Below are 24,114 nucleotides of genomic sequence, written 5' to 3'. Positions count from 1 at the left end.
TACATATGAAACCCTAATACCCACTGCTTTCTAAGCAGTCTAAGCTTGCATGTGTATCTTTCAAAAACCTTCTTTGATTACAGGGAGAGTCAGAGAAAATATTCACCGTACTCTGTAAAAGTATCATTTTTTTCTCCTCGTCTTTAATTCATTGAGGAATGTATCCTTCTCTCTACAAATAAACCCACCAATGACAAATCAGGAGTTTTATGCAAAGAGTAACCACATAATCTATGATTTGTTTCCCTTCCAGATTTTCTATGGAGTATCCTAGTTTGTTTCTGAGCAACTTAGACATTAGGGATATTTCTGCTTTTGAAGGATAACTAGAATCCTCTAACTAATAAACATGGTAGTAACATATGCCACTGAAAGATCCATGCCTGTAACCCCTCTCCACCAGTGACTAATAACAGAAGCCTAGGTTGCCTTAGTAGTCCAGGTGCCTTAGTAGTCCCAGCACATCTTCAGCATTCACAACCTCCCATGGCAATGAATTCCAAAAATTTAATTAAATGTTCTCCCATACTTTAATCTTTCTACTCCTTTTTTTTTTTCAGAAACACAAAAAATGACTGTTCTTCATCCATTTCCATCTGGTCTGAATGTTGATTTGTGAAACATTCATGGTATGGGAATATGCTCACAACTCTCCAGGACTCAGCAACTGCAAAGCAATTAACCAGTAATGAAGATCAATGAAACGAAACCATCCCATTTACTAACTACTCACAAATCTGGTTTTATCCTGCTGCTACTCTTTCTTCACTGCATGTCAGTGTCAGAAATCTTTCTTTACACAGGGAAGCAAATCCTCTGCCATTTTTGGCATTAAGTTATAATTAGAGAAACTAACAGATGTCATTCTCCAGGACAAACACTAATCATGATCAGGAAAAAACATTAATCACAATAAGGGAAAAAAAATCACTGCACAGGTTTAGGATACTGTGGAAATTCACCACTCTAGCTATGTTATTAAAACACTGTCAGGCTAGGTTGCCTACTCACTTTTTCCACTACACCGATTATTTTATTCTTCCTAGCAATTTTCTGTGGAAACAGAAATTAAAGTCCTAGTGCAACTTTGTGATTTAGACATTATTGGTCGGATGCTCAGTCCCTGTTGAACAGCAAGCAGAACACATATGCTGACCCCAGGTGAGACTTTGGTCTTGCCTGCATCACCTAAATTACCTTTCATTAGGAAAAGTTGCTGTGTAAATCAGGTCACCAGAAGAAAAGCAAAGGAAAAAGAACTACTTTTTAAATATCAGGAGCTCTCTAAATTTTTGCCAGCACATTAGAAACCCCCTCAGCTTCTTTCATCCACATTTTAAAAAAACCTCCCACATAAATTAATAACTTTATGCCAAATCTATTGGTGTCATTTAAATAAGCAAATGCATGTCTCATAAATGTAACAGTTGATTTTCATGTTTTACATCTACAGGAACTGTCACTTAGACATCCTCTGAGTCAGTTTTGCCATTCTGTAGAGGGCCAGCGGGTACCCAGTTAGTCTCCAAATGCTTTGTAGGAATCTATCTTTCTAATTCTCACCAACCAGATTCCTCAGTAGGCAACCACCTGAATAAAAATTACCTCCCATGTTAATTAGTTTGAAGCAGGCTTACTGGGATAACCCTCCCTAGCTCAAATCAGATAAGCCCTTCTGAAAGCACTTCAAGTTGCATTTGAGCAAACCCAGATTTAACTTCCACCATTGCTCTGCCTGCTGACTGTGATGGTGAATGTAACAAGCAGAAGCTTATCATAGGGTTAAGAACTGCAGGGGATTAATTATCTTCCTGGGGTGTTGACCTGAGGCCAGACAAAAAAAATTCACAATTCCTGCTGACTTTGCTGACTCGCCTTTGATCCCGTTCCAAACTCAAAGTGAACACCAGGGATACCCAAGTGTACAAATGGAAATGTGAGATAACGTTCATATGAACTTCTTCCAACCAGAAAAAACAGTTTTACCATATACTCTCAGTCCCAGATTAACTTGGATTGGGCCTGAAGCCTTTAAAAAATAAACAAAACCATCACATTTCACTAGATGAAAATTTGCATGGTGCTCTCCAAAATTTACACAAAGAGGATTAAAAACATAAATGGCAATGATTAGCCCTTCAAATCTGTCTCCATCAATACAACTACATTGAAAAGACTGTACTCGTTTTGTTCATCTTTACCTGCATCCTAGTTTGGTAAGACACAGTGTGGTCAGGAGTCCAGATTTTTCTGGATCCTGAGGGAAAAAAAATGTAAGGAGAACAGGCACTCAGGAACAACATTGCTAGCCAGATCCTCAGCAGGTGTAAATCAACATGCCACTGAAGTTATACTGATTTATGCCTGCTAAGAGATTCTTGTTTTGTTCCTTGCAAACCTTTTACATTATGTAAATAAACACGATAAATAAAATGCACAGACATGATAATCAGAGAGCAGAGACAGAGAGTTACTCTAGCAAAGAAAGCCCAATGCTAAGGTTGTTGGTGATGTTCTCAAATGACTCTGTCAGGGAGAAAGGCTAACGCTGCATCCTGCTGACATTTCTACTTCTCACCTAAAGCTGCAGTTGTACTATTCAGCTTCTGCTGGTAAATATAACAGCTCAAGAACGAGAAGTTTTTTTCTTATTTATACTGAGTTCAGCAGCTTCGTGCTTAGCCCTTCTATTTCCACTTCATAATCTTTTATTTTATTGTACAGAGTTTTATTGTGCTGTTTCCACACTACTCCCTTTTCTTTCCTTCTTTCTCCCTGTCTTGTTTTGGCAAATCTACCTTCTCAAATTTAATCCCTTTATTGAAATTTTACACTTAGTTAACCTCAAAAGAGATATTCCAAACAAAGCAGAAATAAGTAAATGCAAAAAATATTTTTAAAAACACCAAAAAACCCCAAACATAAAAACCTCAAGAAAATTCTTTGTAAGCTACCCTCAGTTTGGAATAAAGGTATCTTTCTCACTTCAGCACAGTTCTTTCCATCATCCCACTGGTAGCGACACTCCTGCTCCATTCCAGAGGTCAAGATTTCTATATCCATTGGAGGTTTATGATTACTTTGTGCAGAAAAAGGAGACTGATTTAGTACTTAAAAGAAAGCTCTAGTAGCCCAGAGACCTATATATACCAAGTTGGTCATGGTAACCAGAATAATGGACCATGTGCAATCTGTCTTGGTCTTAAAATCCTGTGACCTGCAGTGCTTTCAAACATCTGGCAAAAAATGCTGTGATATGTTCAGCTACACACCATAGTCCTCAGCTGGAAACCAACATTCCCTGGAACAAAGGGCCAAACAGAGGTGAAAATCCAACACATTTTCTTATACTGCCAAGGAGGTGACCTGGGGACCTTTTGACTCCTTAGCAGAAGTTTCATCCAAAGGACTGGTTTGCAAGAAGGATCACCACTGGCTGAAGGTTTGACACCACTGATGCATTTACATTAGTAGTTCTGTCACTGGCTAAACAGAAAAACTTAAGTTGTGCTGCCTCACAACTAACTCAGTATAAGTGTGAAGAATCTGTTATTAGAGCTCAGTTCTTGAGCAATAATTTGTCATTCCACAATTCTTTTCACTAACATGCCTGGCTTCTCAGTGAAGCCAGTTTTGTCTACTTGTTTTTTGGTTTTCACCTTAAGAGCCGTAATACTAATTTGTAAGGAGCCGTAATTACTAATTTGCTAGGAACTGAAGAAGCGTTTTTTCAGAAATGTGCATTAGCCACGCCGTATGTTCTTATTTTAGCCTAAGAACTCAAAAAGATCATCCAAAGCATTTGGTGCGTGGCACTGTCTCTGCCCACTGTGAGCTGAACATCCCTCCAAAGCATCACCAAAATATAGCTCCTTCAACATCCCTTGTAGTGCTTCATCTCAATGACTGCAAATTCCTCATGACTTATAAGAGCAGTGTTTGGTGCTGAAACAGACACTGTCCTGTTAGAATACCTCACTCTCATTTAGCACGTCCCAAGAAATAGAGAGCCTCATGTCCCTAGCCTTGATGCCATATGAGGTAAGTGAAATTGAGAGGAGAAATAATAATCATAGATCATAAATTATGAGAAACAGAGATAACACATTCTTTCACTTTTGCTATCTTGCATATCTTGACAGGGAAACATTTAAAACTTTATAGTTTCTATCACAACTGTTTCTTTTCAAAATTAATCTTCCAAAAAATTCTCTTTCAAGATAAATTTCCTCAAGTTAAATACCAGCTTACTCCACAACGAACTTTTCAGATAGTTTTCAAGTTTACAGTGACAAAATATACATTTTAAATAACATCACTGCAATTGAGGGTAAAATTCAAGGGAGAAATTTATACATTTAAAAAGTAATTAACTGAATGCATCATTAATACTTTTGTATTGAAAATGGTAAAAATCTTCTTGTTATGTTGCAGCAAAGCTGTTGTTTACCGAGGAAACAATATGGAATTACAGTGAGGATCAATGGCAGCCAGGCTTTTGGTGTGATGCCTGCCTGAGGCAATCCAATGTTGTGGGAAAGAAATCTGAGGAGAAAGATCTGCAAAGCAGTGGAGCTCAAAGACAGACCTTGAGGAAGCATGGTTGGGAGGAGAAAAGGCCAGTGGATGGCTTTGGCTGCCTGAGAGAATTTATGGTCCATTAGGAGAATATTTTTGAGTTGCAGGTAAAGGAGGATCCTGGAATGGAAAAAAAGCACCTCAAGAGGCAAAGCAGAGAGGAAAAGGAGCTGATGAAAGGGAAGGACAATGACAGGACAAGCAGGAACAGTGAAAAGTAGAGTTAGGCTGGTCATTTAAAGGTTGCTAATGAGAGAGAAACAAGGTATTTTCAAACACAGTACCTAAGGCAGAGTATCCCAGGTCTGCTAAAACTATAAAGCTGTGAAAAGGTGAAGTTATGTACTGTGTGAAAAAAGCAGCAGCTAGACTTTATGACTCAGGAACTCCTCTTCAATGTCATGTTCCCATCAACAAAAATCACACCAGAGGAAATGAAAGTGCTCTGTATAGTAACTCCAATTACTGCTTATCACCTATTCTTTCTTACCATTTCCTCGGTTCCTTTCACAGCCTGGTAAACCCAACTTTTTGCTTTTCTGGAAAGGCCCGTCTTCTGACAGACCTGACTTGGAACAGCCAAACCTCTCATATTAAGTGAGTGAACAACAAAAAGAAGTCAGATTTCTACTGTCATATTGTGTGGTTACAAGAATATGAGGACAGCCCAGTACACCACAATATTTGAAAGCTGATCTACTTACGACCATCCACTGTCTTTGCCTCCAGGTGCACGAGATCAGGCTCTCTACCATTCCCCATCATAGACCTGTAAAAGACAGATTGAGACAAAGGTATTAAAACCAAAATATACCGTGAATGTCTGAGATATTAATTTCACAGGAGATCCTGTTTAACTGGACATAAACTCATATTCACAAATAAGAAGTGATAATTTTGAAAGAATTTTGGAGTTTTTCCTAAAATAAACTTGAACATTTTAAAGAAATTCTACCATTTTATCTAATCAATGCCACTGTACTTATGAGTTCTTTGTTTCTGACCCCTTCACTTCTTTCCATATGGCCACTTACCTGTTCCTGTTCCCGTTGGCACTTGCCATTTTGATGTGTCTCCTGGTTTGGTCAGAGGGATGCATTTCAGTTCAGGGTGGGATACAGAAGACTTTAATAGATGAGATAATAGTATTGCCAGCTAATTATACTAATTATAGCTGTTCCTTTATATTGGACATTTTATGCGCATTTGCTTAATTGACACTCTTAATGATCAATGTTCCCTCATTAATTAAGAATTTTTAAAAACTCATTTTATCCTGAGACATTTTATCACTTCTGATCTAATAAAAACAGTGTTCCATTAATAAAAGAAATGTCACATTGACTCAGAAAATGACTGTTTGTTCACTCTGAATTAACAAGTAACAAATAGAGATAATGAGTATGACAAATAGGGGTTTATGGAACCAAGCTCTGCTTCCATTATTAAGGTTCCCTGGACTGGCCTCATCAACTCCCTGGAAGAGTCCAAATGGTCAGTGGTTTGATGGACAGTCTGCATTATGGAAATGCTGACTGCAAGAATGTACCAATCCCATTGCACAGCAGCCTCAGCAGCATCTCTGACAATCTGCCTTGTTTCTGATCTTAGTCCTATCACTCAAATCATAATCCTAGATTAAATCTAAGGGTTAAACAACCAGTTTCTTGTTAGCTGCCTGACCTCCAAGTTAATAGAACCATGAGGGAAGACATGCATTCATTTCCAGTCATAGACAAATTAGATGTTCTGTTCAAAGCCTAATTATTTTTTAGGAAATCAGAACTGAGATTCAAACGGTGATTTAGACCTTAATTCAGTTCCCACTGACTGCAATCAGAGGCACCTCCAGCACTTAATCATCATGTGCATTAACTAATAACTATTATAAAAATGTTAACAATAACAAGGCTATCTGTGTCCTGATTAATCCTTAGCTTTGCTTGACAAAATCTGTAGCAATTCACTAGCTAGAAAAGGTTTAGATTTTTTTGTTCTCCTTTGCTGGGAACTGAATTTTCAGAAACTACTCTGAGCCAGCATTGCCTTCACCTCTTCTCCATTTTTAATAAAGTTTATGGCAAGGTCTTGTTCTCCTAAACATTCAACTTTCATTTAAAATCTCTGCTTCCTGATAATTGACACCAAGTGGGTGGTAAAGAAGCACCTTCCTAGGGCACTTTTCTTATACCTGCTATCATCAGCAAGTTTAGGGCCAAAATGCTGGGTCTGCTAGTTACAATTCTGTTCAAGACAGATAGATGCCAGTGACAAACAGTGCTAAAGAAGGACTAAACTTGCAATATGGCATACCTCCTCTTCATTCTTGTTTATTTAAGTGGGCTCTAAATACTGGGATTATTAAAACAGCCCACCTGGAACTGGGCTGAAGAACAGAAAACACAGTCCAGCTTTGCCAGGGCATTCCTCCCCCTAACCTCACATACCCCCATGGGGATGTGAGCTCTGCAAAGAAACAAGGAATATATTCCATGAATTTGAGCTCTTTGTCTCTTCAGACACACCACAATAGTATTCATCCAGCAAAGAACTTGCTGCCCTAGTTAAAGCATGCAAGTCTACAGTTAGGTGTTTTGTGTTTCCTCCTTACAGTGTTATTCTGACCCCAAGAAAAACTTCTGTTGCATCTTCTCAAGCAAAGCCAGACAATTCAGAATGATGCATATCACTGATAGATGGGATGTGATTGTCACTGTTACTTCCACTGCTGATATGAGCCATAAGTTATATCAAAATCTTAGATGATTTAAGAGAACCATATAAAAATCAGGACTCATAAAACCCTACAGCTACAGCTGTAGTCACCTGCATATTACTTAGTCTCACACTACAACAGCCACTATTGGGACTGTAGAAGTTTCAGTTCAAGGCAGAATTAGGCCATCAGTTGTCCCAAGGATGTACAGAACAAGGATGGCAGAGACATGACTGGTGATAAACATTATTCATTGACTCAAGGGTTCCCTTTCTTTTGATATCTCCTAACACCTGCAACTTAGAGATTTGATGACAATGATGAAAACTTTTCTTCCATTTTAGGCAACAGTCCCAAAGCAGGTAAAGCTACAGACCTGAATTATGTTTATTACCTACCTTTAAAAGCACAAATTACAGATAAACTATGGATTGTAATTAAAGGGGTAATTGAATGTCCTGGGCAGCCTTTTCATTGCCATTCCCTTTTCTGAGCAACTTCTATTCACTACACTGGCAGTTCTTTCTTCTCATATTTCTCAAATCCATTCTTCCCTTTCAGCATCCATTTTCAAAGACCAAACACTCACATATCCCCAAACTTTTCTTCTTGCTGCAGTCTGTGTTTTCACTCTGTGGTAAAATGCCAGCATGCCCTTTGTCTGTCCCTTTAATCTCAGGCTTTCCGTAATACTCCCTGAAACTTCAGGGGATATCCTTGCAGTACTTTCTGTTGAATGGTGCCTATTGTATTTTTGTGATTAACTTTTGGTGTTTTGTTGCTACAATTGTCTGGACGTTTTGAAAAATGAAAAAGAAAAAAAATGAAGAAAAAAATCTTTTGGGAAAATGAGGATTTAGAAAAGCCAAGAGGAGTGCAAGGCAATGACCTCACTGCCTTTGCACTGGAGATGCTTACATTTTGAAAAATGTAGGACCCCCGCAGTCCTATTACAAAGTTGCTTCCTAAAATTTTAATCATCATCAAGCCTGCTAAGAAGTCATCTACACTTGAGAGCCTCACAAATCGATATCACTGGCTGCAGTGCAGTAATTGCTCTGAATGCAGATTCTATATCCACCGTGAGAAGCAGCAAAGGAAAAGGACCTCAAATCATCCTCTGGTTTAGAACTAGTCTGAGCTAAACAAAAGCAGCCTGGCACTGCCCATTGCACAGTAAATGCTAGTTGGCATATTTCTGTAGTGACCAACCCCTTGCCATCTTCTCTGTCTGAAACATTTCTAAAACCTTGGCTTCCTTGGCCTGTCGGCTCTTCTGAGCCAAGAAAATTCAATAGAGACCCTGTTATCCTGGGGTTTCCACCTCTTCTATCTTTTTTCACTTCTAGGGACAAAAGCAATTGTTTTTGGATGCTGGGAACTGATGAGGCTTGCAAGGCAGTCAGACCACTCAGAACTGCAGAAAGGCATCATTGTGAAGTAAGCAAAAGCTTCCATTTGGTGCACTTAATTTCAAACTACCATTTTTTCATAAACAAAGAACTCGAAACACCAGACAATAAGGGCTGCATCTCAAGGGTTTGTGCATTCTGGAAAGTAGTTTTGGGTGCTTTTGGTTTTGGATAATTGACTTCAGACACAGTCAAACCATATCTGGGACTATATGCACAAGAAACTTGATGGCAGTCTTTCCATATGTATTCCTTGTATCATACATGCTCAAAGCAGCCAAGATCAAAGGTCTCTTAAGTCAGGCAATAAAAGGCATTGTTATTTTACATAATCTTCAAGCAAATGGCCCAGAATAAAAGGAAGAACAGAAGAACAGAAATGCTACTATGTCCTTTTCATAGACAGAACCAGTGCAAATGTCCTTTATTCTTTATATGGGGACAGAGACATTATGCAGCTTTCCCATGTCTCAGAGGAAATGCACAAGTGCAGAATTAGGACTCCTATAACTATACCTCACCTTCTGTGGGGGATAAACAGGTATGACTTGTTCCTGCAGCAAAGGATGGCTGATAAATGACAGATAACAGCATGCCTCTACCAAGGTGGATGGAATGAGATCCATACAGTTCTGGCCATTTTGAACTTATCAAAACTGACTCAGAGTAGCTCAGAAGTGGCTGCAATGCAATACCAAAAAGAAAACTGTCACATTGCTTAGAAAATCCAGCTTGACTAGTCATCATTAAAAATGTTCATTTGCCTCTGTTGCATTCTGCAGATGACTTTGTTCTTAAAATGTTATTTATTTTGAGATTTCTCCTGACCTTCAGCATTCATTTTCCCAGTCCCAAATGGAATCCCCATCTCCACATATACTGCATTACACAGAAAGACTAACTAGCTGCAACAAGACAGGTGGAAGAGAATGTACTCTTAGAGATCTTTATGCCAAAGTTTTGTCCTATGAACATAAATATTCTAACAAGCTTTATCCTGTCACAATAGAGCTATAAAGTTGCTCTGTTCAGCACACGATAATGGCTTTGTAATTCAATTATTGGTAGAATTTGCCTCTGGGGATTTATCTTCCTTTAGCCTCAGCATTCATGCGAATCCCTTATCGTAAATCTTGCCAATGCAAAACCAGCTCCCCCACTGCCTCTGGGATATGTCCCACCACTTCATGTTAAAAAACTGACAGTTTATTACAACTCAGTGAATGGCAGGTTTTTGTTTTTAAGAACAGAATGAAAACAACAACAGTGGATGACAATCATGGAGTCCTCGGTAGCATCAAATTTTTGGTTCCACTGATGCTTCTGTAACACTTTAAATCCTAATTGCCATTCATAAAAATAGTAACATGTAGCACTGAACAGGGAGCTTTTTTGTCCAAAGATACAAAAGCACTTGACAATCAACCTTTAAGTAACCTTCCCTGCATGCTACTGATTTGTTCAAGACCTATGGAAAAGTACAAGACAAGCAGACCAAGTTAGAAATAGGGGCTGAGGAAAATTTTTGTTCTCAGCTTTACGGATAAACTCCACTGATTAGTCAAGAGCACAGGGACTCATTGATTTGACCAAGATCACACAGTTGCTGTGTGGCAGAGACAAAAATAGAGCCTGAGAGTCCTCGAGGTTCTTTTTTCTTTTACTACTATATTGACTCAGGGAGGACTTTGCAGATACTCTCTGTTCCTTTTTTGCTTGCAGAGGTCAGTGAATCTGCCCCAGGAAGCTTAGAGTGGGAGGCAATTCTTGTGGTTTCTTTAGTTCAGTCCCTATTATGTGAAATTTCACAGATTTTACTATTCCTGGAATATACTTGACGGACTTCTTTCTAGCTTTAACTTAACCACATTATCTGGACATGTTTTAAAAACAAAGGGCCAGATTCCAGATAGGCATAAATCAGCACTTCATTTCTTTATATTTGGCTAATAAATCTGCCCTGACATTAATTTAATTAGATTTTCCCTGCTACATCTCTGCTTTATTCTTTCCCACATTGTCCAATCAGATTAAATCAGACACCATTTTGCACAATCTGACTTAGCAGCCATTGGGCCAAACCCATCCTATGGTATGCTTTACTCAGTTTGTCACCTTTTCTCTAGAACTGATAGAAAACAGCAGTTAAGTGAGTGAAGTCCAATTTCTTCTAGTTGTGCCACCTCACAGCACTGACACAGAAAAACAGGTGGTTGTTGCCGCTAACATTAGAATAGATGAGTAGGTAAACAGGGGTAGAGGTGTCATTTCCAGGCCATGGGGAGTCCCTTCTACTCTCATCATCACTTCTTACAGCCCTAGAGTACAATTATCCATAGGCTTCCACACCATGCTGTCTACATGCCCCACAGCTTTGAGGACAGTAGCAAACCAAGCTCTCTCCTCTGTTGCAGTAACACCACAGCTTTCTGTGGGAAGCTCCAGAGGGGAAACTTGGCTAAATCTCTGAAATAGATGGATGTGAATGCTCAGGGAGGTAGCTATCTATTGTTCACAACACTGGGTGGGAGGAACGCCTTAAAATAACGATCTAAATTAAGTAGATAAAATTCAGTTACTAGGATTAGATCCTGATTTTACAATAGCCCTCCTGTCCTATATCTCTTTTTCACATCTTGCAGGAAACTTAAGATTACAACTTAGCTTGAAAGGAGAGAAGAAGGAAGGTACCCCCTAGTTATAGCCTCTGAACTCAGCTCCCTGATATCATAAACCAAACCTACTTGACTTACAGCTTCTCTGCTGGCACAGCCTAATAGGATCACAATTTCCCACTGTGTTAAGACACATCTTGTAGTGCTGTGGTCCTGAGTCAGGAAGCTCTGGAGGAGGCCAGCAAGTCATTTAGAGCAAGAGTGGAAAGCCAACTCTGGTAACACAGTGGGCTGCTCATTAAACATACAACACAACATAGCAGTGAAACCTCCCTGACACAGATCTAGACAAATCCACGGGCAGCTTAACTGTGCAACTGCTTCACCTTCTCAAGCTCTGTCCTTTATAGGAACACTACAGAGAAATCAGCTGCTTACCCCAGTGCCCGTTGGAGACTGACAGGTTCCAGGGTCCTGCAGAGCACCGCAGGCTTCTGCTGATGAGGAGCACCCGAATCAAGATCTTGAACCTCGTATCTGGATAAATGCCTACTTCTGCAGAACTTTAATGAGGAAAAGTGGATGATGGAGAGCAGCTGAAGCTCGTGGGACCCTGTATGCATTTATAAAGTATCTCTGTATGATTTCTTAAGATAAGTCTGCTGAACCAGGAAAACCAAAACACATCAACCTATGTATCAATCAGATTGGTGCTCCTTGGTCTCAAAAAGCTTATTCAGGTGTATATCCCTATTCTCCCTATTTAAAACTGGAGGACAAAACTCTAGGGGAAGGAAGAGGGCAGTAAGGTAAACAGTCAAGATTCTGCTCAGTTATTCCAATTATTATTTTACACCCATCTCTAGAGTCCCCATGATATGCAAATGGGGCTAAGAACCCTTTTTCACTCACATGGTGGAACTCCGCCAAACTAAAGATTTGAGACTGAGGAATTATATTTTGCTCTGTTGAATCCTGATTTGATTGTGAGTTACAAGGTCTCTCAAGAGACTGCTGGGACCAGAGAATCTGGTTATTTTAGACTCAGTGTACCAAAGGGCTACCAACTGCTGCTGTGTGACTTCACAATTCACTCAATCTTATGAAGAGAAGAAATCATGTATTTGGGATGCAGTTTCTTAAGAACTAATCCTTATCATAAATCCAGAGTCTAACTGAGGTTTTAACAGCAAGAGAAAGAGAATCCTGCATGTCTTTTTTCTGTCCTTGCTGATCCGCATGGGGCTGGGGAGTTTGTAACTGGAAGCCAGACAGGAACAAAATCCTAATTCCCAAGATAAATCTGGGCGATTTCATTTGTATCACAAAGACAGAGCTACAGACAGACCTTCAGTCTGACTTTCTCCCAAAGCCAAATTGGAAACAAATGTTTGGTGTTCAATGCAGGGAAATATATTAAAACAAAAACCAAAACAAAACCCAAAACAAACAAAAACCCACAAGCCTGCAAAAAAACCAAACAAACAAACCCAACAACAAAACCAAAACCAAACCAAACCAAACAAACAAACAAACAAACAAACAAAAAAACAACAACAACAAAAAAATTTCTATGCATTTCCATTTCTGGGCAGCGAAGTAACCTGAGGATAAAAGAGCACTGAAGTGCTGAAGCAAAAGGGAAGCCCTACAACTCTTGCTGTTCCCCATCAGTCAGTTGCTTAATTCAGATGTCGTGAAAACTGACATGAGTTCCTCTGGCATGTGCCCATATCCACCATATTTAAGATACGAAATACACACATTTTAAATTAAATTTCTGGTACACTTCAACTCACAGCATATGGTTTGTGTGCCAGATCAAGTGGATGATTTTCTGGAGAGACTGTCACAATGCACTTTGATTGGCATCTTCCCCATCAGCCTCCAGCAGTTGCCCTGCAGTGACTAAAAGGTCTTGTTCAGCCATACACAGCATCACTTGTAAACAGCCCAGATACTGTGCCATTTAAATTGCTTCAGCCCACCTGGGTGGGCGTGCAAATCTCACCAAGCCAAGATTTGACAAGAACACTGGGACAGTTTGCCCAGCTCGCTCCAACTGCTTGAATATAATGAAGTTTTTAATGGGGCTGTGACACCTTTTCCCCTTAATTTTCAGCTCTTTCAGCTGCTCCAATGAACGCTGTCAGAGCTTTTAAAATACAGACTCCAGCCTCCTCTGGAAAAGATATATACTCTGTAATTATACTCTGAAGATTAACTTCCTTTGCCACTACTCATATAAGAAACACAAATATAGCCCTATCTACTCATCTGTCCTCCCAGCTGCTTACCAGTTTTTTTCCTCTTCAGTATGTGTGCATATCTTTGTATTATTTGAGGGGAAAGGTTGGTTGGCTGCTTCTTTCACAAAATTTGCCTCCATTTTCTTCTCCTTCTCATACTCAGAAAAACACAAGACAGAGTGGAGACCTAGAAACATCTTGTCAAACTGACACATTTCCTTTAATTTCTTCAGGTAATCATTAACATCATGAACTCATGACCCTACTGGAAATCGTAAGTGGTTTAGGTTGGAAGGGACCTTAAAAATCATATAGTTCCCAAGGCCCTGCCATGGGCAGGGACACCTCCCATGAAAGAGGTTGCTGAAAACCCCATCCAGCCTGGCCTTGAACACTTACTGGGATGAGGCAACCACAGCTTCTCTGTGCAACCTGTGCCAGAGCCTCACCACCCTCACAATAAAGAATTTCCTCTCAGTATCTATTCCAAACCTACTCTTTTTCAGTTTAAAGCCATTACCCCTCTTCTTATCACTCCATGTCCTTGTCAAAAATCCCCCTCCAGCTCTCTTGTAGCCCCTTTAGGTACTGGAAGGGGCCCTAAGATCTTCCCAGACCCTTCTCTTCTCCAGGCTGAACAACCCCAGCTCTCTCAGACTGTTTTCAAAGGAAAGGTGCTACAGCTCTCTGATCTTCTTAAGGTATGGAGTTGTATTTCTTTTGTATTTCTCCCACTTGCTGGGCTGTGTGCAATACCCAAATAAGTAAAAATAAAATCAATACCACTGCACAGATAATGATTATAACTTGATGATACAATTTACTAGTTGGGCTTTTGTATTGTTCATTTTATGTTACTTTTTAAGACACTTTTATTATTTGGTTTTATTTCTTCCCTCTCCCCTCCAAGTTTTTCAAGATTAGGTTTTGATTAGAATTAAACAGTAAAACATCTCATTTTGATTAAAAAAACATTACGTTTTCAAGACATTTTAATGAGATTTTTAACCTTTTGTTCTTATTTCTTTTAGGAACAGCTCTAATTGTGATACCTTGACTTACTGACTTTCAGAAAATAATTTCTGGTAGAAGGTATGACTTGATCTGAGGACTAGAATAAAAACTTGGCTTTTAATGAGCAACGAATGCATATATATTTTGGCCATATTGAACTATATGCACTTCGACCAGGTTTTTTGCAACTACTGATCATGGATATTTGGATTTGCAAGTCACAAGTATCATTAGTGAACTCTGACTAGATGACTGGACCACTTTAAAAAAGAAAGAAAAAAAGTAATGTAATTCCCAACGTGACTGATTAGCCAACTGTGTTACATTTGTATTCCCTACAAATCAGCACCTTCACCAGCAAAATTCCACCATAGGAATGCACGTCAAAAATGACCAAGTATTGCAAAAATAAACTCAGAACTATTTGATAAAGCATTTATCCAACTTTTTTAACTAGGATTTACTGCATTCTCTTCCCCTAATGTCAACTACATCAGTAAACACTGTGCTATCAGCAATAATCCATGTTATACTAACTTGTTGTTCCTGTATCACCCTAATGAAGTATTTACCACTTAGAATACTCCTTCCTAGTAATTAAGGTATTTTCATAGAACACAGTTCCAGAATTACCAAGTACCTTGATAACTTTCATGCATTTTTCCGTCACAGTACATTTAACAGCAAAATCTCAAGAAGCTGCCAGAGAAATGATAAAAAAACATTAAAATTGTTGATATAGTGCAGAACTGCCATGCCTTGGGGTTGTATGCAGTGTGGATTCTTTCATGTCTCCATCTGACACATAACATGTGATGGACTCTCTAAGTGGATTACATTTACCTCAGTATACCACTTTCACATGATTAGATTATGCAAACAGATACGTGATGATATTGAAATTATTGGAGATGTCAATTTTACAGTAGTCCATCATTAAAGCCTGCTCAGCACAAATGTGTCTTTAATGAGGTAGAAAATTACAGATCCCCCTTTCTACATTTGTTTTATTCTGTTTTTTGGTGGTATTTTTAAGACAAAAAAACTCCAGTAACCTCTTATTTTAAAGGTTTGAGTTTATCTGTTTATGTCTCACCTTGTATCTACCTCCACAAAGTGACATTAGATTTCTTTCATCAGAAGTGTGGATGTCAGGGCACTACTTAGAGCTGCAGGTGGAAGAATGAAAAGGGGAAACAGAGGAGCTCTGAATAAACAAATATTCTATTTTCATGCTAATGACTCCTCTTAATGAGAGGATGCAAGAATACAAAATATGTATTAGTTACAAGGAGCTGTGTCCACACAGAGTGTTTTCTCAGAGTTATTTTTTCAGTTATTTCTCAGTAGTAGACATTATCAGATTGCTTTAGTGTTTTTCTTCAGGGAGTTAAATTTCTCTGGGGTAGCAGCAGAAGGCAGTGTTTCATGGAGCAGCCAAAAAGTAAGCAAATAAAGAAGAAAATTCTCTCAGAAATGTATATAGGAACTGCACCTGTAAAAAACACTACAGATTCTCTGACAGCATTTGCATGTAGAGCCTTCTCAAGACTAAAACTAGTAAGCCCAGTCGTATTCCTTCACAAGACTTAGAGTGACCCACAAACTATTTACAAGACGACACGAGAGAGTAAAACAGCAATGAAAATATCAGTGAGCAAGAAGAAAAACGCATCTTTGGTTTCACCAATCCTTCAAATTCATGTAAAAGTCTTTAAAGTCTTCCAGATGACCCATCCTATCAAAAGAAGCAGTTTAACTAAATGCAGCCTCAAGAAGGCCTGATGCTGAGGGCCTTGCTTTGTATCTTCTGATTTTAGAGAAGACCTAGTTTAGAGAGTACTGGAAGCAATCTGTATTATAGCAACTCCTCAGCCTTCCCTAGTCAACAGAAAAGATCCTTCATTCTCTGCCCATTACTGCTGTGTCCTGATTGATTCCTTCAAATACATTTAAATTAGAGAAAGCACCAGGAACAGGAGAGGGTAACCCCACGTTCTGCTTTTCTCGGAAAGTTGTGACTTTGAGACATTTTACCTCACTATTTATTTCTACTCTTAAGAATAAGTGAAGTCAGTCTTCTGATTTTTCAGATTCAAAAGACTGCATACTTCCTAGCCAAAATAATTAAAGAAACCCAACCAACAACAAACCATAGGGCACTGAGCAAGGTTTTATCCAACTTGTACACCAGCACTAGATACAGAGATGTTGCTGCAGAAATTTGCATTTCAACTGTGCTCCTGCACTCTCTTATATTCCAGTTCCCTTCTGCTTTTCTTGCATGGGGAGTCAGAGGTGGCCATACATTGAGTGCAAAGGGCTGCCCTTCTGCTTCAGCACTTCAATGCCTCTTTTATCCTCAGGTTACTTGGCTGCACAGGAATGGAAGTGCATAGAAAAGCCCAGTGTTGCTCTCTGTGCTGTACAGGTTCTCAATCACACATGCACAGCTCTTTTCTACTATGGGTGGGTTTGAGGACAGACAGTGTCCATAGAATTGCAGTTAACAGTATTTTTTTTCCCAGGGTGATGATGGTCATGATAAATAAGCAGCACTGTCTCCACAAGTTATATTACTTTTGGTAGCAGAAGTGCAGTCTAGCTTACACTGAGATGTGTTATACAAAGGACATTCCGCTCAAGGTGAAAATACAGGCTTGCAGTTTCATGCTTTGTTTTTGGCTGCAGGGAAGTTAGATGGCTGGTTGCAACATCTTTTCATCTTTTAACTTACTCTTTGCCTTTGAAGTTCCAAGTCTGAGTTGTCTTATTTGTTAGGTTCTAAGAGGCCTTCAAAGTTTGAACTCCATAGAAAGGGAAAATGATAATTTTCATCATTATTTTTATTGCAGGCATCCATCAGCTCAATTTACAATAAATCAGATCTGTAAGCAATTACAGAAAACTTCAAAAGGTTGGGAGTACTGTACAGGATATGGGGATTAAGGGACAGTCTTTCCATCTCTCTGACCCTCTTCAGAGAATACAATTTTGTTGGACGTCTCAAAGACTGGGCTCCCAGATTTCTATGACTTTCTGCTTTTATAAGCCCAGAAAAACCAAGATGTGTAGAGCTGTGTGTTTGCATCTGACATTTTGAGACCCTGTTAGGAGTCCTACAGGACAGAAATAGTGATACAAATACACACGTCTGTCTATGCAGACACTTCCATAAAAATGAGTTTAACCTAAAAATGGAATTTAGCTTGCAAAAGCTTCAGCTAACACAGATTCTGAGAAAGGATTAAAAGGCAGGAGCAGCAAACAAAATCTCTGGTATATCCTTTGCAGACCAAACAAAAATTCAACTTTAGAAGTAAATTTGCCCTAGAGCTCTTACATTTTTTTATAAATTAAAAGAAAATATTTGACTGAACCACTCCCGAATCTTGATATGTTCAAAACCTGTGGGTTTGGCATACATTTATAGTTTAGAAACTACAATGGGGAACTCATTTTAATCATTGGGTTCAGCTCCTCCTGATTTCAAGACAACGATTTTATCAAAAGCTTCTCTTTGAAAGGCATATTCACAAGACAAAATCCCACTTCTGCTCACAGGCAGACTGCTGCTTCCATGAAGAGCTGATGGGAAGTCTCACGGATTTACACCAGTGTAAGCAAAAAGAGAAATAAGGCAAAACACAAGTAAAACCTTATCTTTGATTTGGAATATATAATTTAAGTAAATTCATGCATTATAGATTCCCCATACGCCTCATGTAGGTAATGCCCCTAAGTGAATTTAGATACAAATTATATGGCACATGCTAATGCAGCAGGGAGTTCAACTCGCATTAGTGACAAAGAGCCACGATTCTTCTGCAAGGTAACTCTGGCATCAAACTTGCAAATTGTTTGCCATTGCTGGAAAACAACTGACATTCAAAGATTCAACAGGAGGAACTTACACATGGCTGATTCATACAGCTGGAAATCTGACTAGAAACACTGCACTGCTGCTTAGAAGCTTTACTGCAGAGGGATTTAAGCTCATAATGAAGAAGTGTGTGTGCCTCTAGTCCAATGGTCATTAACTTGCTCACTTTCAAGGAGTACATAGATCTAACAGTAGTTAAAAACACAACAGCCACGAGAGGAATCTACTGCTACCAGGGACAGAAATGCTGGTATCCTCAAAGATTCCAAGACTTCAGGCTTTGGCCCTTAATGTAGCAGGACCAGACTGAAATCTTCACTCTCCTATCCCAAATCAATGCTTTCTTCAGATTGTTATTCAGTATTTTTCAGTTGTGCATCACCCTTAGCTCAAACACACAATTTTCAAGTGTTGTATAAACACACAATGCCCCTTTCATACCAGTTCTAAATTAATCTCAACAAATCAGCAGTGCAGGTTGCATTCAGCCCTATTGCCTTTGAGACCTCATTTCAACATCTGTGTATAGGGAAGCTGTGTCTAGGAAACGAGGAAGAGGTTTTTGCTCTTACCAGTAGAACCTGTTTGGTGCAACTCCCTCATGAAGAAGCAGCCATCTTCTGCCAAACTCCACTGAACTGAATAACTGGGGACAAAAACAAACAGTCATGAATCACAGTAAAACACAAAAATATCTGAGACATTAACCTGAAGAACCCTGTATCACTTCTGAGATAGACTTGGGACTTCTACTTCTTCCAGTCTCAAAGGGACACACCACCTGAGGCAGCTGAAAGGTGTCTGTGGTGCCTTTTATTGGCATAGACAATACTGAGATGTGCGATACGGGACACAACTGGTATTACCTGGGGAATCACTTCATGTGTGCACCCAACAATCTCCCATGAATGAAAATTCATCATCCAGTTGCCTTCCTCGATGTTATATTAGGAGGACATTCTCGTTCTATTAATCAGTGCCATCCTTAGACAGCTTTTTCAATCTGCCACCAAAAAATGTTTCAACATGTCTAAACTTCTCTTGCAGGACTGGATGAGTTTAAATGGCATAAGTTGCTTATAGCACAGAAACCAATGATTCTCCCTCTGCTCTTGTCCTTCTCCTGCAAACAACATGACACCTTCTCCTACTCTGGTTACACAAGCAATATCCAAATACATCAATCATTTCAGAAAATATTTCCATGATAAATACCAAACCAGGCTGAGAAAGGTCAGCAAAAAGGCATGTTACAGGTATTAGAAATAGTTTGACATGTCTTTGTGGAATGATATACAAATGTTACTGTTATAGAGCACTTGCAAACAGATGTTCCCCGTAAATGCTGCCATCAGGTAATTCTCGAAAGGCCAGTAGAGAGAAGGATCACTTTAGTTTTTTTATTTCTTTTGCTTTATTTAGCTTCAAATTTATCACATGAAAGGACTGAGAAGCAGTCAACCCTAAACTTTCTTGCAGATTCATCCTATTTTCCTTCTCTTCTTTGCTTGGTAGACTTGATCAGTCCCCTTTCTGGCAAGGCAGATGTTGGACACCTTTTTTGAACTGTGATCTCCCTTTTCATGACACCACTTTAGGGATCTTGCATAAAATGCAAACAATCTGCATCTTCATGTGCAAACTTTGACAAAATTTTTTTGGAACACATTGTGGCAGGGAAGAGAAAGATGGATACCTGTGAGAATAACTGAGAAGGAAAAAATATTTTAAATCTTCAGGTTCATCAGAAATGATCATTTTAATATATTTTAAGAATCATGAGACTGGGATGTAAAAAACCTTGAGATCTACTTATTTGGCTATTCATTTCAAACACAAATCTCAATATCCCTCAGCTTTTTTATAGTAAAAACTTGAAAGGACATCTAGTAACTAGTTATAACAGCCTTTTGGTAAACAGTAGACTGGTATATGTCAAAATTTACTTTAAAAATGAAAGCTAAAAATTCATCTCTTTCATCTTCCTTTCTCTTGAACAGTCAAAGAGAGAGGGAAGAAGGTAGAGGGGATAGAAGATAATGAGAACAAGCAGAGGGAAAACAGTTTAGTTTTGTAGCTAGAAATGCATCCACTTTAAAACTTCAGTTTTAAATGCACCCACTTTAAAACTTCAGTGGTGAGTCTGCTATTTTTCCTTAAATAGAAGATTCTAGATACATTTTTATTTAAACTGTAGGAAACTTTAACTACAACTAAGAAAAACTTTCATTTTTGAAAATTAAAGAAAATTTTTGGAACATTTACCATTAATTTTTAAAAGTAATTTTTGAGTTCACCTATTAAAGAACTTTACCATTAGAGGAGGTATTCCCCTCCCCTTCACATTCAAAATCCATTTCCAGACCTGCTTTTATAATTGTAGCAAAAATAAAAACATAATAACAATAAGCTATTGTTATTATCTATCATCTCTCTGATGTGTTTTCCCTTTACTGGCAAAGGAGTTTCTTCCATGCCAAGTAATGTCTTTGACATGCAGTAATTTAAGTTTTAATAAAGCTCATATCATTCTTTAATTAATAACAGGGAGCAATCCAAACAACTCAGCAAATACCTCTGTGTTTCCAGACTAGATATACATAGGATCTAAGCTTTACTGTGACACTGATGTTCAGATGCCTGAAGTCATCATATTAAATCTTGTTTTCCCACTTTTGTATCTGTCACCCTTATTCCTCTCTAGTTTCCCTGTGCACAACTTTCAGCAGGTTATTCCCTCCCTGAATTTGTTGGCGATAGTAACAATTAACTGAGATTAATTGCAGCCTACAAAAGCTTTCTCTGTGCTCGTCGTGCCTGCAGTCCCACTGCAGTGCCAGGTGGCTGAACAGTCCCAGTGCCACAGCTTCCCTCTGGCTCTTCCATCACAGCTCTTCAGAGGGGCTCTTTACCTGGTGCATCTGACAACTCCCTCAGCAGAACAGAAGCTGTGACGTTGCACAGCGCCCAGGGAGCACTGCCTTCTCTTAGTCTGTGCCCTGAATGGGACGTGATTCGGGCAAAGAGTGGAGAAATACAAGTCTTTTAAAGTTTGTTTCAAAGGCAGGAAATGGATACAGCAATTCTACTGTCAGGGCTGGAGTCTCAAATTGGAAACCAGTGCCCAGTGAGGTGGAGACAGCGTGTGAGAAAAGGCAACAGCTCTCAAAGGGAAATATCAGCTCTCTGGGAACCCATACCCAAAGCTCTCACTGTCTTTGATGATACACTTTAATAACCAGGTTTTAGATGGTTTTTCCTCCTCTGCCATTATCTCAGCACCAACCTTGGCCTTTACTGACTCAGAGCAGCACAAGTAGCACCAATGCACCTTTAGAAAAGACTAAATTCCCCACCTTATGTACCACCCCCTCTCCCCTAAAAAAACAAACTATCCTTTGCAGTAAGGATTTTTTTCCAGATATTTCATTCTAGTGTAATTAATTTTTAAACTGAGTTTATTCAGTTGGACCAGAAAAAAGAAGTATTCAGAGGCTAAATTTTTTTCAAGTATCCATTATGATACAGCTGGGATTATTTTTCCCCATTTAGCAATTACAGTGCTTATATGGATATTTCTTAAACCCAGCATGGTATTTTGTTGTCATTATAAAAGCCTTCCCTCTCTTGGGACTTCTAGTGACAGACTCGTGCATGCAGTCCCTTCAGAGATGACATTCTGTTTTCTTTGGCATGCTGCTGTCTGATGACAATTTTCATTATTAGAATGAATTAGATAATGTTCTTTGCTACACTTAATTTTCAACACCAGATAAAAAAAGGAACGTATTACAATTTCAATGTATGTTTTCATCTGAGGGCCAAGTAGTGATCTGACATTTCAGTTTTCACAGAGACAAAACTGATATGAAGTACAAATCTCATATTGATCTCTTAGGCTTGACCCTGGCTCATCAGGGAATAATTCTGTTCTTGCTTTCTCTTCTCTTGTACTTTTATTTTTCTATGTAATACGCAGATTGTGTAACAATCATTAACAGTCTGGTTTTCCTTTGTTTTGCTTTTAAAAATCCTAATATTCCGTGAGGTAGAAACCTACCACCTACCTCTTTTATATAAGGAAACAGAAATGCAAAGGAAAAGAAAAGGCTGTTCTGAGGTCAAAAATAACCTGAGATTGAGCAGTGATTCAAATAAACTCTTTGAATGGCAAAACTATAGCAAGAGCCCTCTCACAATACAACACTACTATTTTCTGGAGTAGGGAAAGTTGACATCTGTAAACTGAACTTCTTATTTACACTAGATATGATATTGATACTCCCCCTTTGTCTTTTTGTTTCCCAGTCTGTGTGAGAAGCATAAGAGCTGCTCATGTATTTCATTGTGATAGTGCAAGCTTCACCTTAAAATGCTTGGAATATCTAGGTAACAGCAGGATACAGTTGCCACATGGTCTTCCCTTTCCTTTTAATTTCCTGATCTCTCCAGCACTAAATTTAGACTTGACCATATTTTTTCTTTTGCATTTCATACTGTGAAAAAAATAACTAAATTCCAGAAAATATAGGGAGAGAACATGAGGTTTTCCAAAATGTTCCATTATGAAAAGCTTGTATTTTATTTGATTCACTGATCTAGACTGCAACATCACTTCTAGAAGGGAAAATGCATGCTAGGGAAGAGGAAAAAAACAACCATGAGGTCACAACCTCCTTTAGGAATCCACCTGATCTGGTGTGGGATCCTCCAGGGGCTGCAAGGGAATCTGCTGCCCCATGGAGCTCCACGGGCTGCACCAGGGGCTGCAGAGGAATCTGCTTCCAGCACCTGGACCACTTCCTCCCTCTCCTTCTTCACTGGCCTTGACAGTTTATTTGGCAGGTTTATTTTCCACTTCTTAACTCTGTTATCCCTGAGGTGCTGCCACCGCTGCCAATGGGCTCAGCCTTGGCCAGCAGAGGGTCCATCTTGGAGCCTGGCTGCCTTGGGATTGGCTCTGCTGGACACAGGGGAAGCTTCTGGCAGCTTCTCACAGAAGCCACCCTTGTAGGTCCTTGCTACAAACCCCCAAACCCAACACAGTTACACATACCAACTACTAGGAATCTGAATGACCCACCCATTCTGATGCAATGCCATCTGAAGGGTCATTATGCTAGTCAAGACCTACCACCACCCCTTCTGTCCTCAAAAGATTAATTTTCCTAGCCAAAGCTTCCATAGCTGCCTTTAGCTTCATGTTAATGCTTTTACAGATTGCTGCAGGTATGACTGATCCTGAGTGTCCACAATGTTTCACCATTCAGCATTTAAACTAACTGGATTAAATATTTGATTCTGATGTTTCTCCACATACAGATCTTGAATCATGTGGTAGTTCCATGTGCTTCCTATGCTGATGAGGATATTAAATTGGATACACTGATTTAATCTCATAAAAAAACCCAACATTATGCACACATAGAAATTCAGAATCTGGTTAAAGAAAAGGTAATTTAAATAGAATGCTGAAAGTGACATGAGGGAAATAGTTTGAGCGAGCTAGTAGTTCTGACTATTTTCCTTTTACTCTTAAGAGATTTCCCCTAAATAAATTGTAATGGAATAGAGCATGGAGTATAAGTTTATTTGTCGACTGGATTTAGCAACTTTCATATTCTTATATTCAAAACAAGAAAAGCTG

General features: G+C 39.0%; 1 protein-coding gene across 3 annotated transcripts in view; it reads right to left on the bottom strand.

Annotated features, from left to right (window-relative positions):
- SORCS1 (sortilin related VPS10 domain containing receptor 1) overlaps positions 1-24,114 on the bottom strand; it is a 278,640-nt gene that overhangs the window by 77,983 nt on the left and 176,543 nt on the right. For all 3 annotated transcript variants that reach the window (XM_050337741.1, XM_050337730.1, XM_050337719.1), the window contains exons 5-6: positions 19,040-19,113; positions 5,283-5,347 (exon numbers count right to left, since the gene is read on the bottom strand). In XM_050337741.1, the coding sequence (XP_050193698.1) occupies positions 5,283-5,347; positions 19,040-19,113 (139 nt within the window). The remainder of the gene's footprint in view (positions 1-5,282; positions 5,348-19,039; positions 19,114-24,114) is intronic.

This window comes from Myiozetetes cayanensis, unplaced genomic scaffold (assembly GCF_022539395.1).
Source record: "Myiozetetes cayanensis isolate MyiCay16 unplaced genomic scaffold, myiCay2020 scf10, whole genome shotgun sequence".
NCBI classification, from domain to species: domain Eukaryota; kingdom Metazoa; phylum Chordata; class Aves; order Passeriformes; family Tyrannidae; genus Myiozetetes; species Myiozetetes cayanensis.
The sequence above is the reverse complement of the archived record's forward strand: the minus strand, read 5'-3'. Positions and strand labels throughout refer to the sequence as shown.